Raw genomic sequence first — 23427 nt, 5'->3', positions numbered from 1 at the left:
ATATTTCCGATAGTTTTGAACGCATCATCTTGCAGGGGCACGCCTCGGTTGCTGCGGTGCTCGCGCAGTTAAGAGCTGTTTGTGTAATTGGTGTAAGCGTGAATGCAAAATGGGAAAGTTAGTTTTCATCTCGATTGTCATAGCCGCTCTGTCGGCGCTGATTGGAGAGAGGTTCGTCAACTTGAGGTAAAGTAGAAAACAACTCCATTCATTCATGCGTTTGTTCGTCCCCGAAGTTTTGTTGAGGAAAAAGTTGTGCCTTCATGTGATTCTGTGCTGAAAACACTGCAGGAGGATCACCCTCGCATCCAGAGAGCTGGTGCAGAATCACCTCCCCAACTGTGTCACACTTAAAAATCTGGGTAAGAAGTTCGTTCATGCCCGAAGAAAACACAACAAAACACACGAGATGAACATGAAAACTAACAGTGCAATTATCGTGCTTTCAGATTACGGTTCAGAGGATATCACGATCCTGGGTAACGGGCTTGCTTTTATCAGCACTGTAAGTATTTGAGTTGAAGATCAGCCAAATGTACTAAGATTAAACAAACATGTAACACACAACAACTCAGAAAAGTTCAACTGTTTCAGTCAAGCCCTTTAATCTTATTAACCCAACGTTGTTCTAAGTAAAAATGAAAACTAACATTCTTCACATCATTTCTTATGGATTTTTTTATTTAACTTTCTTTAGACTGTAGAATTTAAAAAAAGAAAAAGTCCCTTCCAGTTTCTCAGAGTCACATCTTTAGCAGTCCTGTTTTCTTTGGCCAACATTGCAAAGATATTCAATATACATTGACTTAACAAAGTAAAACAGGAAGTATCATATTTAATTTGATTTAAATTTTTAATTTAATTTAATTTTGGAGGGCATTTTCGCATGAAAACTGACAAATGAATATCAAAATAGTACATTTTTAATCTGTTTGTTTTTATAACCGACTAATTGTTGCAACTGTGTTATTGGTGCTAACCATAGCCTCAGAATAACGTGTGATTTACCCCTCTGACCAACTCCAAGATAAAAAAATCTACCCTGATCCCACTTAAAGCTACATATACTTGACCAACATCTATTTAACTACAGAAAAACAAAACTAGGTAACAAAAAAAGAGAGAGTTCTGGTTTTACTTAGAGTATGTTGCAATTTTATTTTTTATGTGAAGGGTCTGAAGTATCCTGGATTCCCGCCTTCGGATGCGACATCAAAGATCTTTGCCCTCGATATGAAAGATCCTCGGATGAAACCAATGGAGCTGCGCATGCCAAGAAGCTTTGATCTGGATTCATTCAACGCTCATGGCATCAGTGTATACAGCGATCCTAGTGGTAAAAGCACTTATCACTTATGTGTCTTTACAGAAATGTCACACACAAGTCTCTACAAGTTAGCACCTAAAGGCCTAAAACTCTGTCTACCGCTTCTTCACTCTGATCCAGATTTAACAGATATAGGATAAGATAGGATAGGATAGGATAGGATAAGGGCTTTATTTGTCATTTTAACAAGTACAGTACAACGAAATGTTTTTGGTTTTGTTAATGTCTGCGTGTGTGTTCATGTAGAGAATGTGGACAAGCCTGTTGTGCGGACTTACTCTAATAATTAAAATCGTTTTAGCTACTCCTATTGTGCCCACAGGATACCCTGTGGGTGCAATGGGAGACGCTACCTTGGGTGTGTCAGTATAGTTTCAAATCAAGTGTGTTTAGAAAAAGAAAACAGAAAAAGTAAGAACATTGGCCTTTTGGGTTCATTTTAGTTAAGATCATCAACTTCTGATGCCTTTTTAACCAGTTAGGAAAAATCAACATGTAGGATTACTGCAGAATTTAGCAGTTTATAAACCAACTTTTGATTAACCTATTGTAACTAGCTTTTGGTCATGCATGTCTATCACACACACACTTTCTATTTTGGTTGCCAGTATTTATTTCAAGTGTTCCCTGTTTCTTATCAGATGGCAGAGTATCCCTGTTTGTTGTCAGTCATCCTCACAGTGTTTAACAGTGTTCCTTGTTCCTTATCAGATGGCACAGTATACCTATTTGTTGTCAATCATCCTCACCACAAAAGCCAAGTAGAGCAGTTCAAATTTCTCGAGGATGACTTCTCTCTGGTGCATGTGAAAACCATCAAACATGAACTTCTGTACAGGTACAGTGTGGTGACAAATTGTAAAGTTTCTGCAACAGTGCAAAAAAACTATACAGTGTTATGACGTATACAAAAACACATGCATCTTGTGATTGATAATTATTGTTTATAATAAAATAATGATCTGATTTATTTTTCTAGTGTGAATGATATTGTTGCAGTGGGAGTCGAAGCCTTCTATGCAACCAATGATCACTACTTTACCCATCCAATCTTTAAAGGGATAGTAGAGCCTTTTCTGGCTCTGCCTTGGTCTAATGTTATGTACTACAGTCCTGAGGAAGTAAAAGTGGTCTCTGAAGGATATTACTCTGCAAATGGCATCAATATCTCACCAGACAAAGGGTAAGAATGATGTATTGCATTATGCATGTGATTGTTCATGTTTCAAACATCTGAATTTCTTCATTTTGATATTTTTTTTCTCGTTTGTAGGCATATATATGTAGCAGATGTGTTTGACCACAATGTGCATGTACTGGAGCGTAAAGAAGACAATGCATTAGTCTCTGTGAAGGTAAATAATAAGTCATTTTAACAATATGATGCAGTGATTTCTTATAACAGATTTAAAGAATCCGTGATGACTGTGATATACTGTAAGCAAATTTAAATAATCAAATCATGGAATTTATGTTAATTTCACTTAATATTGTTCCAGGACAAATTTCTTCACTTTGAATAAAAGTGTCAGTAATTCGTATTTTACATTTAATCGATCAGAATCATTTATCGAGACATCAGAATTTTGTGAAACAATAACACAATATGATCTCATCATCTTCTTACAATAAGGTCAACAGATACTAGTGCTGAATTATTACGCAGCTCTGGTTGACATTCATTTCATAATAAATACAGCATTTATAAAGAATTTGCAAAGAAAGTGTCCTTTAAAGGAAATTTCCACCATTAATGTTGTCACAGTTTTTCCATCAATGTGCATTATTGATGATAGGAATTTGATAATGTCACAGACTATTGTTGTAAAGCAAAAAGTACTTCTTTACTGGAGGTAACTTGAAGTGTAGTTGCATATATTTTATTATGAAACTTTCCCTTTGAAAACAAATAAGAGAATGCACAAACAGAACATATTCTCTATGTAATGTGATTAAAGCGCTAGAAAACCAATATACACTGATGCTAAACCGTAAGGGAAACGGGTACAAAGTCAGATCATGCCAGAATTGTCATTTAATTAAGACACCATATTGAATGTATGTTTTCAACCTTGTGTATGACCCCTCACCAGTCCGTGGCTGTGGGTTCCCTTTGTGACAACATTGAAGTTGACCCTGAAACTGGTGACCTGTGGTTAGGCTGTCACCCTAATGCATGGAAGCTTGTCATGTTTGACGTCAAGGACCCACCTGGATCAGAGGTTCGTCAACTCACTGAAGTTTATTTCTGCTATATTCTGCTTTCCTAAACTAATTCCTAATACTATATTTTTCATGATTATGTGTTCTTCAGGTCATCCACATCCAGAACATTCATTCTGATCAGCCAGTTGTGACTCAAGCATACGCTGACAATGGTGAAGTGATCATAGGCTCTTCTGTAGCAGCTACCTATGGGGGAAAGTTGCTCATTGGGACTATGTTCCATAAAGCCATATGCTGTGATTTGAAGTAGATAATCAGTGTTACACATATGGTTATAAGAAGAAGAGTTTAAACAAATAAAGATTTACCTATTTGCATTGTTCTCAGTCCAACAGTGCAATGATATTACAGATCTTAAGAAAAATGTACCCTGTTGTACTAGACAGGATCTGATAAGAGACCCAGAAAATCTCTCAGCTGGTTTAAGAGTCCCTGCTGGAGGAGCTGGAGAAAGATGGGTGGATGCTATTTTCCTGATTTTATAGCAATGATCCCTGGGTATGACAGCATATTTGAAAATGGTGTCAGACACAAAAGTTGATGAACTGCCCAGATACTTGAACCACTAAGAAATGACTACTTTTAAAGCAAAAAAAAAATTCTATTAAACATGTAAAAAAAGTTTCTATAATTGTTGTATCATGTACATGTTTCATGTATTTGAATGTGAATAAAACCACGTGTGCTCAAACGGATGACTGCATATACATCTGGATGCTTAGATTAGACAAATCATATCTTGTTTTCCTATTTTACAAGAAACTAAGGTCTGTTCAGCCTCTTCCCTATGTTTCCTGCTTCACTGCATACTATATATATATAACAGTACACTGTTCATATCGTTTTAAAGTCTTATCTGGTGCAAAAGTCCACTTGGAGTCAAGGATGAACTGATTAGTTTTTAGTGGTCAAAGGTCAAGGTCAGTGTGACCAGACCAGTTAATACTCACAAATGTCTAACAGGAAAAACTGATGAAGTGATTGCACTTTATAACCAAAATGTCAACTTCACTGTGATATAATGGTTTTATACTGAATTGGTATAAATGAATATTGGTTATACTGATCTGCCTTAGCTATGGTCATTAGAGCTGATTATAGATCTGTGCTGTTAGGTTGAAGATGTGTGTGAACCATCCATCTTTGTTTCTATTATTAAAGCATTGCAGTCCATCATGGGCTCATTGGTTTTGCAGAGCTTCAGGTGGTTGTCGTTGCACCATATAGTAATAACTTTTCACCAAATTTGACCAAAAAATACATTAAAAACCTTTCATAAAATTCATATTTTATATGAGGTTGGACAGACATGGACGTAAACTGCAACATAACTTGGCAGAGGCATATAAGATGCAGACAATCTAGCTATATGGTAAATGGACTGTACTTATGTAACGACCACTCAAAGCACTTTTACACTACATTTCTCATCCACCCATTCATACACTGGTGGCCCTGGCTGCCATGCAAGGTGCCAACTGCTCATCAGTTTGAGAAGCTAACCATTCATACACATTCACACACCAATGGCGCAGCCTTTGAGCAATTTGGGGTTCAGTATCTTGCGCAAGGAACACAGACTGGAGGGGATCGAACTGCCGATCCTCTGATTAGTGGACGACCCGCTCTACCTCCAAGCCATAGTGTAGTTTTTATTTTTACCATGGTTCGACAAATTGAAATAATAATTCACTTAAGCTTTATTTTCTGTCTCAGCAGCTAACACACCTGCATTGCATAACATTTTAAAAAAAGGCAGAAGAGCATATATCAGGGGTGTCAGACTCATATTCGGCAGTAGGCCGGATTTGTTGGGAATGAGATCTCATGGGGGGCCGTCACTGTCATGGTCATTTTCATTTTTCTGCATGGACATCATATTGTTGATTGGTGATCCTTTACTACACCCACTTCAGAGCAAACAAGGCATATAGGTTTACCATGCACTGCTGTCATATACTGCTCTTTCTCACATTAAATTACTTTAATTAATTTAATGTTATCCTCTCTACCTGTCAGTCATGGCCTTATCATCTCTTTCAGTGGGGGACAGGCTTGTCTGCTGCTCAGAGGTTACAAAATAATCATTTTACTGCACAGCCTGAACAGATCAAGCTTGAGGTTTCTTATCAATATTTGCATCATTTTCAAAGTCTGTGAATCGCCATATATTGGGTGATACAAATGGATAATATTTGAATTAATATATTTGGCTTGTAAATAGGTTGACACTTCTACAACGTTCAATATTAAGCCTATATCTCAATTTACTAGTTGCCACTAGTGTCTGTCCTCAGCTTGGCACATTTGGCAGCCTCCTCCTCCAGTGCCTTTGTTCTTTTTAACCTGGCCTTTTTAGACCCTCCTGGCCTCTTTCTATCATCCTCTTCCTCTTCTCACTATTGTAGGGCCGGCAGCCGGCTATCAGTAGACTATCTGAGAAAACTTTTTGGACCCAACCAACTCTATCTGGGAGGGGAGAACGTCCTCACATGGTACAACCCATGAACAAGCTGCTACCTGCCCCGGCCCTTTAGCGCTTTCTCTGGTGCAGTAATGTAATTACACTCCTACACACCTTCCTGTGGAACCTTTGACTCCAGATGGCTGGAATGAAGAAAGTACTGGTTGCTGCTCTTGTTGCTGCCTTTGCAGCTTTCATTGGACACAGAATCCTTAAACTACAGTAAGTATTTATTAGAAGTGGTCTAGAGGTTTAGTAGTACTGCTTCTCAGTGTTCACTGTTCTCAGTGCATGCTCAAAGAGACGACCTATTATCCACCCTCTGCTATTGTTGACACAGTAATGTGGTATACTAGACTTGCAGGTTCTGGTTTTGCCTTCATATGAAAATACTTTGCTGTTTTTAATGTTCTTTGCAGGCAAATCCTCGCCAACAGAGAAGTGACTGTGAAACACCTCAAGTGTCATTATTTAAAGAATATTGGTAGGCTACACATTCTTGGCTTCATGTTTATGTCGGTGTCTTCTTTTGGGAGCTTTGTATAGTCAAAAATGTTCTGTAATTTAAACATGTTCCTGGATTATGACCAGTTATGTGTAAAATTTGATCAAAGGTGAAGAGTCTGAAATCCATTTTAGTGCAAGTAGGTCAAGTATCAGCAGTGTCGTAATGTTGGCGTGAACTGAAAACTAATTTTATTTTGTATTGTTCAGAATATGGAGCAGAGGATATCACAATACTAAGAGATGGACTGGCATTTCTAAGCACAGTATGTTTTTTTTTTTTTCAGTATTCAAATCTTAATGTTAATCATTAATTCCGCGAATCATGCTAAATTATGGATCAATAGTTGGTAAACGGGAGTAAGTGTTTTTGTAATGATCATCTGTAGGTAACAGACAACTTACATGCAGTGTTTTCCACTCAGGGGTTGAAATATTCCGTACTGCCCTCGTTCTCTGATGAACCAGGTAAAATATACATTCTGGATCTGCTGCACCCAAAACCAACTCCAGTGGAGCTGCAAATCAAGGGAGACCTGGACCTCAGCTCCTTCAACCCTCATGGCATCAGTGTATACACTGATGAAGCAGGTGAAGTAGTGAAGTCAGGTGCAACATCGCAACTATAGAACAAAGAGAAGAAAGAGGCTTTGCTTGACATGATCACATTTTAATAGGAGGAGCAAAAAGGAATCAAATATTGTAAAAACCTTAACATAGACACCTTCTTTTGATACTTTCATTGGATCTTGTGAATTTAATCAAGTATACACTGTTGCTTATTGGAACAACTTGCAAAAACAAAAACAACAGATTTCCTTTAAGGCACCTGGAAAATAATTAGTTGACCCGTGTGACAAATCCCTGCAGATAAACCGTATTATGGTCATCTTGTGCTACAGCAGCTCATATAGTGTCTAACCTACTGGTGATGAGGTAATTCAATATGCTTCCTTGAAACAGAAAAAAAATCAATCAAAACAGATAGAGAACACTAGTATTCATGTATATTCTTGTATTTCTTGTTGGAAAAACTTTTATTTGTGGTTGATTAGCTTTGGACTTGAAGTCACCTATTAGTTTACAAGGAAACCCAGAGTAAAAACATACAAAAACCAACCAATTAAAAATGCAAATACAAGTAATAAACATTAACAATAAAAATATTAAAGAACTGTTTCTTAAGTTTGAGATTTTCATGAACTCAAACTAGATTTCTGTTGAGCATTTAGGTCCACCATTCCCACAAGGGGTTAAATTTCTTTACACATACACAGGACTCGAAGGAATGCAGTGTGTAATTCTGTGTGCATGTTTGATCTCATTGATTATGACTCACTGTTTACTGTTCATGCTCCTACAGCCATATCAGACCTGTCTCAAGTTGCTGCACATGCTAACCCAGAATTTCCTACTAAGGTTGCGTCACATTAAAAGACAAACACAGAATGGCTTTTATTGTGAAGCAGCCACAGAAAACTGTCGATTTTCTTGGACCCGTTGTGTTAAAGTCACACTTGCTGTTATCGCGGTAACCACAAGTGTTGCTAAATCGACTAGTATTGAAATCTTAAGGATTACAGCTTCAAGTCAACATAAAACTGCAATGGTGTGACAGGAAGACCAGGGCATTGGTCAAACTCTGACAGATTTAAATGTACAGCCCTATTCCAAAGGTGAAACAGGAGAATAATGACAACACTGCTCTTTGTTTGCAGATGACTCTGTGTACCTGTTTGTTGTCAATCACCCTCAGAACAAAAGCCAGGTGGAGGTCTTTCACTTTGTTCAGGAGAACACACTTGTGCACCTAAAAACTATCACCCACCCTCTACTCCACAGGCATGTATTATATAATAAGCCATTCGCAGTATCACACATTTTACATCGGACAATCTATACTTTTATCTCATTTATCATTTCTATCAGTGTAAACGACATTGTTGCAGTCGGAGTGGAGAACTTCTACGCCTCAAATGATCGTTTCTTCCTCAATGATGCACTTCAATTTCTGAGCATCTTCCTGGGGGTCCCCTTTTGTCAAGTGGTGTACTACAGTCCAAAGGAAGTGAGGGTGGCAGCTGATGGCATTTCGTCTGCAAATGGCATCAACATATCGCCTGACAAACAGTTATTCACAATTCTTTTCATTTGCTTTGTTGTTGTTTTTTACAATTAATTATAATTCCACAGCAATGTTTTCTACGTAATGCTAAAACAATAAATCAGGAATGCTCTTTGTTACAGGTATATTTATGTTTCAGATATTATAGACCGTGAAGTAGATATTTTTGAGAGACGAGAAGAGGAACAGTTAGTGTATCTTAAGGTAATGCAGAGTTTTCTTCTGATTTCAAACACCCATAAAACCCCAAATTATTGATTCTATACTTCTGTGTACTGTATCTTTGCCCTGATTAAACAAACAAGATATAGTGTAGTAATTAGTGAGAGGTGGAACAGAGCCAGGCAGGTTTCCCTCTGTTTCCAGCTTTTATGCTAAGCTAAGCTAACCACTGCTGGCTTCATATATAACCTAAGGATATGAGAGTGGTATCTTGTCATTTATTTTCTCAGCAAGAAAGCAAATAACAACAGCAAACAAATCACTTTTGCTCTGCTTTTTGCAACCTAACCCTACAAATATGTATACATGCTTTATCCTTATTTACTGTATATCATTTTTCCAACCAGTCTGTAGCTGTTGGGTCACTCTGTGATAACATCGATGTGGACCACAGAACAGGTGACCTATGGCTGGGTTGTCATCCAAATTCCATGAAGTTGTCAAAATATGACCCAGAGGATCCACCTGGCTCCGAGGTAACAGTTTTAATGAAATTATATATAGCATACAATACAACATTGTTATCCGAGTTTGCCTGATCATTTTTTTCATGTTTAATCCAGATCATCCGGATCAAGGACATTCACTCAGAGCAGCCGGTGGTGAGCCAGGAGTACGTTGATAACGGCCACGTGCTCCAAGCCTCCACTATAGCAGCTCCCTACGAGGGAAAGCTGCTCATTGGCACTGCTTTCCACAAAGCCTTGTGTTGTGATTTGAAATAACCTGTGTGTCAGTGATCACTGTTGTTTAGGATTGTACTTGATACATACACTGGCTCATTGTGTGCAGCTAATAATTGAAAAGTTGATTAAAACAATGTCATTGTGAAGCACAAAGCAAACCTTACTCTGTGCAGTCATTTAGTATATTTTTGACAACATTTTGTTTGTTTTCAGTATTTACAATACTTTCATATAAAACTCCTTCACACAGCACACACATCGTGACTTCTTGCGCAACTGAAAATGAATGAATGAATGAAAATTTTAGAAAATACCCTTCACCCTTTTTCATCTTTATCTATTAATGAAACTTCCTCTACTACCTTGGATATTTTAAACCTACTCCCCCCACCATTAGGATTGCTTTCCTCCTCTGTAGCATCTTTGGTAGGTACAGTGAAGATGATGCCATCAGTTTCTGGATCTAATCTCTCCTTGTTCTCGTCATTATCTTTCCGCCCACATTCTGATGGTTCAGGGCCTCCTTTGCTTTCTTGTACGAGAGAACGCCCCTCTTCTTGTTCAACATTGTTCACGTCAGCTTTTGTATTAATGAACACTTCACTGATACTAATCATGCGTCTGTGCCGAGGTGACTGATCCAGGGTCTCGATGTTGGTGCCCAAAATGTCGCTGCAGCTCTTAGAGCGATTTATGTTGTCTGCCGGCTTGTTTTTCTTTGCTGTGGCTCCAATCATCTTGATGACAGTGCTGTAGTCTTCTTCCTCTGGGAAGTTGAAGATGTCAATTACATTTTCATTACACCTTTCATCCGGTTTGTGCTTGTCCTCTACAGGCTGGGGTTCTTCATCGTGTCTGTGCCTGTGTCGTCGTCTTTTCTTAAACACCTTGTGAGCTTCCACTACCATGTGGACATTCCAGCTGAAGAACAGAGACAGCCAGGCCAGGCCCATGTAGATCCATAACTCTGCAAATATTCTGTACAGTCTGGGGTACTCAATGTTTGGATTTACACCTGAAAGGAGAGTTGATGCACCAGTATGACTTTTAGAACAAAGCACTTGAAACAAAAAGTTCAGACCTCAGGCAAACATTAACCTTAGATGAGATGAGTTACATTATGTTATCAATCAAACCTACCTGCCACATAATCTCCAAAACCAACTGTTGTGAGTGTGATAAAAGAGTAGTAGAGCCCTTCTAGGTAGGTCCATTCCTCCATATACATGAATACTACTGGAGGGATCACCAGGTGCACCAACAGCCCCCATAACAAGAATAAGGCTGTACAGGTAAACTGGATCTTTTTCTGACAGAAGGGAGAAAAGATATCAGATTAAAATAACTTGATGGATACCATATTCACATTAATACCAGCTTTCGCTTAGATTCTTACCACTGAAACGCCTTTACGGATCATAACCTGGGACAGACGTTTGGCCCGGTCTCCAAAAAATGAGCCCAGCCTACTTATCCATACCAGACACAGGGGGATCCCACACAGACCGTACAGGATGCAGAACACACGACCGCCTTTAGTCTTGGGAGCGACATTACCAAAACCTGCAGTGTACAAGAGCAAATATTAACGCACAACACTGAGAGATATAAGGAATGTTTTATAAAGGTTTATACAAAGTAACTATAAGCCTTATTAATGGCGAATACATCTTTTATGAATCCTTTATAAAGCAGAATAAGGACAACATTTGGGTTTCTAGGTCGTATCATCCTTTAGCATTACATATTTAGGATTTTTAACTTGTCAATCATTTTGCAGGAAGACCGCACTAATACAAGTTCAATCACACAATTAATCACAATTTAGCAATAAATCTATAAAATACAAATTTACATTAACAACAGATTTATTTATTTATTAAAAGAAAACGTACCATTGTAAGACATAGTAAGTAGTATGAAGCATGCAGTTATTGATGTTAGTAATTCATTAACAGGGTTGTGGGTTTCTCAATTTTTTTCTTCAAGTTTGCTTTAGGATCTGTTCTAATCTGACTAATTTATAAACCATTCGGAAATGTTGTCTCTGCTAAATGCATTAATGAAATGGTACATTTTTAATAGTGATGCAATATTACACACAACTACAATACAATTGTTTGTTTTTGTCCTAAAAAATAATAGAAGTCGTCTCAGTGTTATGTTTTGAAACAAAAGTAAATCACTTCATGTAAAACTACTAGCGGCAAAGATGATCTAAGTGTCAGATATAATACAAACCTATGGTGGTGACAATGGTGGAAGCAAAGATGACAGAGTTTGACCAGTCCCAGGTGCTGCGGTGATTCTCCCCGGTGATGGTGACACCCTGGCCCGCAGCCTCTAACACTATCTGGGTGAGTAAATCAGAAACCCATTCACAAAATAGACTACTACTATAACATTATACTATATTACATTAACGTTTCTATTTTTGTTATTATTATTATGGCTGAACCTTTCTATGAGCAAGAAGTGACACAGCAGGACACACCTTGACCAAATATTCAAATATTTGTGGCTTCAGGAGCCACTTGACCTCAGTACACCACCATGTGTTGTTTAAAACGTAAATGTCTACAAGTTCCCTCTGTTGTAACAAATATGAACATCGGTATTTTAACCTAAATGATCCTTTTAGTCGTTTAATTTCGACATTATCCGCCTCGGATAGGTGTGTATTGCCTGTTTCTGTGAGCAGGAAAAACAGGTTCTGAGCTGTCCTGACATGTAAATACAACGAGAAATACTGTGCAGGCTGAAATTCACTACAGACTACTAAAGGCAGACATTTGTAAATACTTCTTTGCTTTAGTCTAATAACTTTATGAAAACTGATGGGAGCTCTTCAGTTCGTTGGTCAATCTCCAGAAAGTTAGTCCCATTAATGTAAGTTAGAATAAACGCTTACTTCTAACATCCATACTATTAAAAGCCGATAGATTCATACCTTCAAAATCTCGTCCAGATCTTCTTTTGTTAAGCATTGATGCTTCTTTAAAATGTTCTTTTTGTCTAGCGTGTATTTGTCTCGGGCTGATTCCCAGTTTGACTCTTCAAGAATTTGGAATATTGCGGCCCCGATCGACAGATAAAAAATAACACATGAGGTTAGAAACGGACCCGTATCAGCCATATTAAAGTCATAACTTAAGTGTTACAGCAACGAGTGAATCATATTCCCACAGAGAGCTGTCGTCACCCTACCCACTCTGCTGTCTTCCTGGTTAAACATAATGGGGTTGTATTACACCGCTCTCACTCTCTGATTGAAACAGCTCTATTGTTCAGGTTGATTATTTCATCAGGTGCTGTAAAACGTTAACCACATATATGACCCTGCCATTAAACTGTAAGAATAAGGAATGGAAAAATACAAGACACCCCAGTTTCACAAAACTTTAAAAAAAAGCAGCTTATATGGTGTCAAAATTAAACATTTCTTATATAAAAAATACATTAAATTGTCTTTGTGGGTGCCATATTTACATGTAATTGCCCTATTTTTTGTTGTAAAACGGGCAAACCTGTGTGTATTTATGTAAATCTATCTATCCTTTCTTTTATGATTGCAAAATCCAGTATGAAGCAATTACTGAACCATTCAACAGGGGGCAACATGTCCTCAGCAAGCTAAAGAGGGTTTGGTGAAGGTATGAATGCATGAACTGGTGTTGGTGGTGACGGTTGCTCTTATCTTCATGTGCGAGCGTCCAGAAGGCTGGAGCTATAGTTAATCACACTGGGTGGATCCTGGCTGCTCAGCATGATAATGGACGAGAGGTGTTGTTAGTATAAGAATATATTGAATGGGAAAGTTGAATGGATCGATCTATCTATCTTATGATGAGATGATGATATAGGCTCAGTCTATTTGGCACAAAGCAGTGTTTTTTGGATTTTGAGCCCAACTATAGAACAAAAGTCAGGATACCTCATTCTCTTCAACTCCAACTTTATGGAACTGCAATATTAAATTACAGGAGTACACCTTTAAAGCCAGATATACATATCTGGATAACCTACTGGGACAGTGCCAACACTGGCCACTGGGTTTTAGTTAACACTGAGGCAGATGTTTCAGCTGTAGCAGCTGCTAGACTGAGCTGTACTGCAACCCCTGGGAGTCCACACTGTTGTTTTAAAAAGGAGAAACCCAAGGTCATCAGATGGCTATAGCTAGGATTCTCATGTGGGCCTCACACACATGATGGACAACTTTACATAAGGGAAAGCTAAGGTAAAGCCAACGTGAATTTATAAAATACCCTTTCAAATAATCTTCTTGGAATAATAATAATTTGAGTCTGCTATAGATTCCCCACACATAAAAAAACTAAATTGCCTCAAAATTCTTAAAATTACATTGAAAAATCCATTCACAGTGAAGTTTAGAGGCTTTCAGATTGAACATCAGGTTTGTGTGAATTTCACATCAGACTGTTATAAGCTTCAAAACGCAAAATCCCGGTCATATGTGCATGCATCTTAAAGGACCATGGTGTAGGATTTGCAGGCATATAGCAGCATAGTTGCAGATTGCAAACTCCTCCACTCACCCCTTTGTTCCATGTGGGGGGAACTACAGTGGCTGCAAAATGTGTGGAAAAATGTAAAACACACTTTCTAGAGTCAGTGTTTGGTTTGTCTGTCTGTTTGGGGCTACTGTAGAAACATAACGGTTAACGCTAGAAAAGGACCTGCAGCACATGCCAAAATAAAACATTCCTATTTCTTATTTTCAGATGATTAAACACTAATGAAAACATAGTTGTGCATAATACATTTCATTGCTGTAAACAGAGTCCCTTAAATTATACTCACTGGACTTTTAATTGACTCCTCTACTCATTCCCCTTCAGTGAAAAATCCATTCTCTGAGTAGTTCAGAGGCTTTTTTACACCAGGCTTGTTTAATGACTACCTTACCCCAAACTATCAAGATGATGGGAGCGAGCTGAAACTCAAGCAAAACTTTCAGGATTTTATACCAAAATTGGAAATTTATCTGCAAGAGTGAAATTGTTTAAAAAATTCTTTGGTTCAAGGCCAGCATAAATTGCATTTTGGACCTTGAAAAACTAGTTGTGATGTCACAAAATCCATGTGTCTTAAAGTCAGATTTAAGGTTAGCACAGAGAAACATCTACCTTAAGCAGATGTGAGAACAACCTTCTTATGTCAAACTGCACTGTACTCTACATAGTGAAGGCCAAACATCACATAACAACACATTTTTGAGTGGATGGTGACCAAGGGGTCACAAATAATTGTCATGTACGCATTTAATGGAAGGAAAGGCATGGTGAGGGTTAACAGTTCCTTGTACCTGCGTTTATTTCTTTTGTTAAGTATTTCCTGCTGTACCTTCAACTTGATCTCCACCTGCACACGCACACGCAACAGCGCCCCTGTGTGGAGCCACCATGCAGAAATGCCTCCACATACGCAGGTGGAGACTGTGACTTTACTGATATCAGACAGCTCACAGTTAAGACTGGCAAGGAAGTTAAACAAAAGCTTAATCTTTGACTGCACATTCCTCTCCGATATCAAGTCCCTGATACCAGTCATGCAGCAGGAGAGCTGCACCTGTTTTCCACTCAGCTGACATTTTACATGTTCTCTTTTGGTGCTTCCCCATCTGTGGTCACTTTACCCACTGACAAGGCCCCGTGCTACAGGAACTATACTGCACCTGCCTCACCTGTACAGGTAAACAAAGACGCCGTGCCACGCGTAAAGATATGTATAGTGCGTCCTTGGAGACTAGCACTGTATCATAACAAGTGTGGAGTCATCTGTGAGGTTTTAAAGTCACGCTCCCACCTCTGATCTCCACCCATCATCACTACTTAGTGCTTCGTCATTGCTGCGACACCGCCTCTCTGTGGAAACCTGATCGATGAGTCTCCCCACTTGCTGTGAAGGGAAACACCGGAATGAATATGGCATCGAGGTAAAGGTGGAGAAGAGGACACATCCGTCCGCTCAGGTACGACTCGCCCACTTTGTTGCCGTGCTGTCATCGCGCACCTTTCCCCGGCGAGCCCTCTTCATTTCCCGTTTCAGTTCGTGCAGAGTTCACTGCGCAGTATTTAGAGAGGATTAAATGACGAGGTCAGGGATGTTTGTGCTTTTAGCCTGCATAACAAATAACCAGACAGTGCTCCAGACATGCCGTAGTGCTTCGAGTGCACGACAAAAGTAATAATAAATGTTTGTTGTTTGTTTGTGGAGACGCTGGGCTCCAAATATTGTTAGAGTTATAAACCAAAGACATCCAGCTTAATCATGAGAAATGGGAGACAGTCAAAGCCAAGCCTGTAGGAGGTATGTGAATCATACAGATCTGTTTATAATGAGGACAGAAGTAGAAATCTAGAGGAAAAGCTGTGGTAAGTATTTTTAACTTTGGCTCAACTATAGCTTTGTTATATTGTTTTTCATTATAAAGGATGCTAGCTCTCTATGCTATACTTTCACAGAGATATTCATGTTTTAATTCTGGAATTAATTATTAGTATTTGTATATGGACACCTTTGTAGTTTAATTTAAACTCTCTTTGTTATGTGTCCTGTCATGTCTATAAAATCAGTTTTTTTACTGACCTGACGCTGTTGTTATTTTTCTTTTCCGCCTGGTCACACTGTCCTGGATTGTCCATGTAATCTACACTGACCTTCGGCATGGATGTGATGTGAGTATCAGTTACTATTTTAGTTGTGTGAAACCGGTGTAACAAAGGCATTATCTGTTTGAGCCCGTACATATGAGGGTATTGCATTAATGTTTTGCATCCAGTAAATACAAAGTGACAGTTTTACCTTTATAAAATGTACATCTACACAATCACGCCCCCCTTAATGTAGCACAGTATGATTAAATGTAATGTAGAGTATAATTAAAATGAAACTCAGCTGCAGATAAGCAGTTCATTTATATTTATGCAATGATTCTATTAAGTCATAGCTCATCAGTCTTTATAGAGACTATTAAATATTAATTCTTGATTACTTCTTTTCTGACATGCTGTTCCCACTGGGATTTGAGTGCAGACATCTCTATCCTCTGCACGCATGCATTTGCTGTAGTTGTGCCTGGATAAACTGCTTTTCTACCATGGTTCTTACTTTGTTTGTGTGAAAATGTGACAAAAAAGGTTGTTGTACTTTATTTTATGATTAAGTTGTCTTATGATTAAGTAAAAAAACAACAACATGACATTCTTTTTAACGTTCAGGATCTTGACAGAAAAAAAAAACATTTCTAAGAAATACCAGTGAGGCCTTTAGTAACTGGAATGATGGCTTTATATTGACCTGCGTGTCCACATCAGACTAGTTTTGGGAGGGGTAGTGTGACTGTGTCACCCTGAGGCATCTGGACGCAAACACCTCTATCTCTCATGAACACATGCTCGCAGCATGCCTTACATGCTCTATGTTAAGGCAGATTCGTGTCAGCAGGGATTCCCTCTCCCTCTCTCTCTGTCTCATACATACATACATACAACAAATAATTCATGTTGAACTAGTGGTTTGATCTTTCACTATGGAGTGTCATTATAAGACTGTATGAAGTGCCAATATTTATATCCAGAATGCAATGTGTATTGGGACATGCCAGTGTAAATGAGTTATAATTTCAGTACAATGTTTTATACGTGTGGAATATTTTAGGGAAATTTACCATTTGGCCACTTTCTCTGCAAACCTTTCACATTGACTGTTAAGTCATATTAGCAATGTGAGAAGTTGATCCATTGACCATCTCTCCACCAGGTGGCAGTGTAAACTAAGAGACATGGCCATTTACAATAGCATCAGATGCTCAAACACAGTGTAGCATGTGCTTAGGTGGCCTGGAATATCCACCACAATCTGTTCAGAGTACTGTGAGCTCCAAGGCTTGGTACAGACCATTATTAAGAGATCTCAGATGACATGCATGTTAATATATAAGTATTTAATTTCCATTTATCTTACTCGTGTCTTTGCATTTATTCTTGATGCAAATGTGTGTCGTAGTTTTACTAAAAAAAAAAAAACAAGTCAATTTCTTTTGGAAAGTACCCTGTCCTATTCTTTGGATGAGGTTATAGCACATGATGTCATGACTCCTCCCTTTCAAAAGAACAACACAGTGAATTTCAATTCTTTAAGGTGTGTAAGAAGGTGAGAATTTAAACTTGGCCTGAAACAAGAGGGGCAGGCAACATGTCTGCCGGAAGAAAGGGGCAGAAACATGGAACATTCCTGGTTCATAAATTCTTCATAACTTAATGGCGTGCTATGAATATTGATGTTCTGTTACCATCTATGCCGTTAGTGCTCTTGAGAGCTTGGATCCTGAGTACAAATAAAAAAAACCCCTGCAAACCGTGCTTCCATCACATGCACCCAGAAATCACAAGTTGTTTTACATAAGATCCAGGAGGGAAGGCAATGCAGTGTGTGTGACGTGTACCCAGATGCAGCATTGAAAGTCAGAGAGAGAGAGATGAATTGGTATGAGACATTATGTAATCACTGAGTGATGGAGCCAGCGAGGGATAAAGATGTTCCAAACAAACATAACGCTCCTGTACTGGAGTAATGCACTGTGCCATTGTTTGTGGGTGTTTGCTTGCGCTTTTGAACAAAATGAGGAAGAGCGACTCGGTGGGGGAAACACAAAGTGTACATCAGTGTTTTGGGTGTGTCTGCTGTGTGAGTGGCTCGTTTCAGAGTCTGTGGTTCCAGTCTGTCATGGTCTCATGGGACTTTGGGTCTGTTAGTGCTGCTTCTCTTCTCCTCCCCTCTCATTTCTGTCTCTCCTCCCTCTCCTGGGTCCAGCTCAACACCTGCTCCATGCAGTAGGCACAGGGCAGGGCAGGGGTTCCTAAGCAACTGAAGGCAACGCGAGTAGTTCATGTAGTCTTTGTTTCTCTCCCTCGCTCTTCCTCTATCATCTCAACAGACAAAACAGAAATGCAGTATATCCAAAAGTACTTTCTGTTTGTACCCAGCTGGGATTTATTGGATTCTTCCTATTCATACTTTCGGTTACAGTAAATGTTTAACACCACCTGTTTGTGTGCAGTTGTGCCCCTTTATGTGTCATCTCAGTGTTCAGTGATCAAAGTCTAAAGAAGAAAACGCGATTATCGACTGATACTGTGCCTGAGTGTAATTCTCAGTTTTCTCGCATGGTTTTGTTACTTGAAACTTCATTTGGACTTTATGGAAAGATTTCGGAAACACCTTTGTCCTGGTAAGAATTTTTTTTCTTTGGTCAAAGAGTAAATTAATTGGCCAGAAATGACATGTGACACAGCTGTGCATGCCACATGAACTTGCCTCTGCGAGACAAAGATGATGATTCCTTTACCCCTTGTGGCTGTCAGAATAATGAACCCCTACGCCCCCCCTCCCCCTCTTTCTGCCTATGAGCCGTATGGTCCTAATGGGGTCAGGCAGATGGGTGGGGACCATGGTGAGGTCCGTAAAGACAGCTTGATGAAACGCACATGTGTGTGCTGGTTTGTTTTTGAATTTTTTATTTTTTCGAGATAAGGTGTTTGAGTGTAGGTCTGTTGTTTGACACTTCTCTCTCTCTCTCTCTCTGTGTCTCTCTCTCTCTCTCTCTCTCTCTCTCATGAATTTGAAATAGCTCCTCTTCTTTTTAACGTCTCCCCAATTGGCTGCAGGTTATAGCCCTGACACCCTCATACTGTGCAGATGAATGCACCACGCTGGTGCCTGAAAAGACTTGGGCAAGCCTCTGAGGAGTATTCCTGTAGCCTGTGTGCCTCCCTCCTGTGTCTGGACATTGTACTGTGTTAATGATTGCACTCTTTGGCCCGCCTTACTCCTCATGCCTGTCCGGGAATGTTGTAGCCAGTTTTAATGTATTGTACAAACACAGTGAATTTCTCTTTCACAAGCATTTATATAGAGAAGTCTATCATTTATAAGCAGATCTTTAACACTTATGGTTTACTCTAGTGTGTTTCCTGCAGCACATATTTTTCCTGCAGCACATATTTATTATTTAAATAGACATGCACATATTTGAACATATGCTCACATTTGGAGGTGTTTTAATCAGCACTGTATGGAAGCTGTGTTCATCTCCTCCACCTTGCACGCTGTTGTAAGGCGTGCTGGTCGCTTGTCTCAGTTGGTCCACTCAAGTCCAAGCCCTCATCGTGAGACTCCACCCCTTTACGAGCATCGGACACCTTCAGCACAACAAAGCATGCGTCCCTGCTCAACATTGTTTCTCCTCTGAACGTGCGGAATATTGGATTTTGTCGGATTTCTTACGCCGTTTGCTCTCCCATTGATGCAAATCCCAGAGTAGGTAAGCCACATTTCACATCGATGCTGCTCAGGCGGATGCGGATGAGTTGGTGTTTATTTGTTTTGTTGTACATTCGGCGCCATTTTCATACACAGATTGTTTAAATACCCTGGCACATTGGCCGCGGATACTGTTTTGTTTTAATTAAGGGGGTAAATAAAATAAAATAAAAATTAGAATAAAATATTTCTTAAAGCAAATGAAAGTTATATATCACCGTGCGCTCTTAGAACATCCCCATAAATCAAAAGCGCTCCGTGATTTCGCGGAGGCAGCGATGCGTTTTCTGCATGTGCGAGTTGTTTTTGTAAGAATGAATGAGCAAGCAGCCAGTTTGCTAAAAGAGGGCGCTCAGTTTAAATATTTTTTAGGAAACTCACACTTTGTCTGTTTTTGTATTAAAACTGCACCCATTTGGCTTGATCATGAAGTAATGTAATGGTTAATAAAAATCTGGCGATGGATGAGGACTATATGGGACCAAACTAAATCTATTTTCTATTCAGTCTTAATGCTCTCTGTCTAATAATGGCTTCATAGCCACATAAAGTTCAGCATATGAGGTCTGATGATGACAAAAACCCTAAATGGAAGTGAACTGAAATTTAGTCCTAAATTATTCATGTGGTAAATAGTCACTGCTCTTTTAAAGGATGAGGAGCCTGCTCAGATGTTGTTGTTTTTCATGTTGTTTCAGAGATGGCATTGCTTTTGGATTCAATTTTTCTGCTTCAAATGACATGCTTTTAACCCCTCTCACCCCTTCCACCCCCTAGTAGGAGTGTATGGGTTAAAAATACCCATCTTCGCTGCAGGGCGGCATATGTGAATGCCTGTCCTGCCCCAGTGTGTGTGCACTCGCTTGTACTACCGATAACTCATCCAATAAGCCTCATTTCCATTGATGATACCGCTGGATATATATAGTCAGATAATCTTTTATGAAGCGCTGCAGATATGACGTAGGATGAGGATGAGATGCATTAATGCAGTAGTATTTGCAAGCGCTTGCATGAGCAACAGAAGTAAAAACACAGAAGTTAAGAAATGACAGATAAGACCCAGGTGCTCGGGGTCTCCTGTACTGCCGAATCAGCAGTGTTGTGAACACTGAGCTGCTGAAGTGATGCTGAAGGATGTTTTTGGCTCTGCTGTGTGAGAGTGAGGTCACCGAGGTCCCTGAAGAGCTTGCTGGTGTTAATCCTCTTTTGGGAGTTATGATGCATTCGTGCAGTTAGACTACTACTCTGTTGTGTGAGCAGCACTAAATAGGGAACAGACTCTACTGTAAGAGTCGTTTGCGCTTTTGTCTCATGAATGAGGGAGTCTGCTGCTTTGGCTGGCTTAAAAAAACGATGTGAGAAAAATCAAATCAAGCTACATAATCTTTACACGGTTACATGGCAGAATTGTTTTAATTAAAACAATTTTTACACCATTTAACTAATGATGCCTCCTATCTAGACACAGATCTGGATTTTGTGTGCGCCCCAACACAAAAAAGACCACTTCTTTCATGATGTGCACTAATATACAGATATACTGTCCTGTCAATGGACTTTGGCTGAGGTGATGTTGGAAATGGATTCAGAATTGCTTTCAGGGCAACCGCAGTAAATCAATCAAGCTACTTCATTCTTTTCCCATGTCGGTTCATGTTACAGCATCAGGCTCACGGACCATCTGTGAGTATTGATTAGTGTAGAACTGGCTTTGGGATAGGTTTACAAGGAGGTCCAGACTAAACCCTTTGTATCCCAAAAGCTTTTAGTTGAGCACAAGATATACTGTGTGTTGTCACTTGATCGCTTTCATTTTTTCTGTCCGTAAATGAATGAATGCATGAGGTTGTTATTTTATTTCTCACTTAATGAGAAGTACACTAAAACAACATGTTCAGCGCCTGCCCATTTTGTGTGTATTTGCGATGGTTGCTGGGCAGACTTTGTGTGCATTAGCTGAACATATGAAGACTTTATCCAGGCACGTGTTAGCGTGTATGTTGCCATGCGTGTCTGTGTTTACTTTAGAGAGGCGAATAGGGGTCAGCGTGTGGCGAGGACACTGATATCTTAAATTATCAGTTCATTTTCAGCCAGGTAGGCGGGGCTTCACAGAAAACCATGAATCGGCACAGCTGATGGCAACTTCTGCCAGCTCTTTTTCTCTCTCCCACACGCACAAGCAGAGAGGCAGACGGAGAGACAGAGAATCAGAGTGTAGGGAGACAGTGAGATAGATACTGTAGGCAGGTAGATAGATGGAGATAATCTCATTTGGTCACTTGGGGGCTGATTAACTCTAAACTCCTTCTAATTCCTTAAGCCTACTCTCAGCACCCAGGAAACATGCTTTCTTTTTGTCCTAGTATTCCTACAGGGTAACACTATTGAACTCATGGTACTTGTCAGTCAGTGACAAGTGTGAGTAAGAAATTGAATGAAATCCCTCTCTGCTGTCCTAAAAACAATGCTTTATATGGAGCTGTGTGTGTACATTTGTGGCTGTGTACACATGTATTCACATACAGTACTGCGTACAGTGTGCGTGCTGTGTGCTGTGAACAGAAATAGATATAAGCTTGTCTATAAAGGCTAACTAATGAGTCCCTGCATCCTGAGCACATGTAGCTATTTATAAACTATACCTCCTCCTCTTCCTCCTCCTCCTTCTCTGTGAGCTCTTCTCCATTCAGCCCTCTCATCTCATTTCATCACACATATATACATAGGCCAACGCAGACACAGCAGCAGTGCTGCAGCATCACTGGCAAATTATATGAATGCTTTGGTACATGAAAACATCTTTTTGAGACTACAGATTTGGGATGAATGTGGGATTAATCATCGGATTAGCATAAATTCAAACATTAATGGCGACAGTTATTAAACTGGAGTGGACACCAAGTTGAATTTCCACCAGGTCATGTCATTTTTTCCTTTTTTTTGAAATCAGTCAAATCAAAATTGAACTTATCTTCCTTTGGGGACATTCAATTTAATTAAAAGTCACTTTCTGAACTCTAAATAAAATAGGGATTCAACTCCAGCCCTGTCGTTTGCACCTGATCCAGCAGCTCTTTGCGAGCTCACTCTTGCTAGAGGGTGGCCTACTTCATCAATAATTTAGCTCATTAGAGACACTAATTATGTAGGATTGAGGGCAGTTTTTTTTTAAACAGTACAGCAATATTTCATCTAATTACCTCCATTGCAAAAAGAAATATGCCTTGTATTATGAGAGATTGATGTTGTATTGAAAGATCCTGTGGTGTGACTGCTGGGATGCTGCTATCTCAATCAGTCATGATGCAGGTTAGCCCTGCTCATCTGGCTGATAGCAGAGATGTGAGATAGGCAACACAAAATGGAGGAGGCAGCAGACACAAGCTCAGCTGGTCCATTAGAAGCATGTCTGTTTCCTGACAATCACAATTGAGATGACAGAGCATTAAAAGACCCAGAGGAGCCCGTGAGCAGTGATGCATACCGGTGTGTGTGCATATGTGTGTGTGTGTGGTGACCT

The 23427-nt window shown here is 39.4% G+C and overlaps 3 protein-coding genes across 5 annotated transcripts; 2 read left to right on the top strand and 1 right to left on the bottom strand.

Moving 5' to 3' along the window:
• Positions 1-38: 38 nt before the first annotated feature.
• On the top strand, positions 39-4248 carry LOC104925501 (serum paraoxonase/arylesterase 2). Its single transcript, XM_010739133.3, has 9 exons — positions 39-186; positions 292-362; positions 450-505; positions 1174-1336; positions 2039-2165; positions 2307-2510; positions 2601-2682; positions 3421-3549; positions 3642-4248. Exons 1-9 carry the CDS (start codon positions 110-112, stop codon positions 3801-3803), a joined length of 1071 nt encoding a protein of 356 aa, XP_010737435.2. The 5' UTR covers positions 39-109; the 3' UTR covers positions 3804-4248.
• A 1864-nt stretch (positions 4249-6112) lies between these two features.
• Positions 6113-9702, top strand: LOC104925500 (serum paraoxonase/arylesterase 2). 2 transcript variants are annotated; one of them, XM_019255115.2, is made up of 9 exons: positions 6113-6239; positions 6437-6501; positions 6732-6787; positions 6947-7112; positions 8240-8363; positions 8451-8651; positions 8769-8850; positions 9216-9344; positions 9432-9702. In XM_019255115.2, exons 1-9 carry the CDS (start codon positions 6157-6159, stop codon positions 9591-9593), a joined length of 1068 nt encoding a protein of 355 aa, XP_019110660.1. In that variant the 5' UTR covers positions 6113-6156; the 3' UTR covers positions 9594-9702. The 2 variants fall into 2 exon arrangements, with proteins under 2 accessions (XP_019110660.1, XP_019110659.1); XM_019255114.2 differs by having other exon boundaries at positions 8240-8651.
• kcnk5b (potassium channel, subfamily K, member 5b) lies at positions 9630-12845 on the bottom strand. Of its 2 annotated transcripts, XM_019255112.2 has the most exons (6): positions 12505-12845; positions 11796-11907; positions 10951-11117; positions 10695-10863; positions 9778-10569; positions 9630-9745 (listed from the first exon to the last, which is right to left on the bottom strand). In XM_019255112.2, exons 1-5 carry the CDS (start codon positions 12688-12690, stop codon positions 9872-9874), a joined length of 1332 nt encoding a protein of 443 aa, XP_019110657.1. In that variant the 5' UTR covers positions 12691-12845; the 3' UTR covers positions 9630-9745; positions 9778-9871. The 2 variants fall into 2 exon arrangements, with proteins under 2 accessions (XP_019110657.1, XP_019110658.1); XM_019255113.2 differs by lacking the exons at positions 9630-9745; positions 11796-11907 and having other exon boundaries at positions 9825-10569; positions 12505-12671.
• Between the last annotated feature and the right edge of the window lie 10582 nt (positions 12846-23427).

The sequence above is a fragment of the Larimichthys crocea genome, chromosome XIII (assembly GCF_000972845.2).
Source record: "Larimichthys crocea isolate SSNF chromosome XIII, L_crocea_2.0, whole genome shotgun sequence".
Lineage (NCBI taxonomy): Eukaryota > Metazoa > Chordata > Actinopteri > Sciaenidae > Larimichthys > Larimichthys crocea.
The sequence above is the reverse complement of the archived record's forward strand: the minus strand, read 5'-3'. Positions and strand labels throughout refer to the sequence as shown.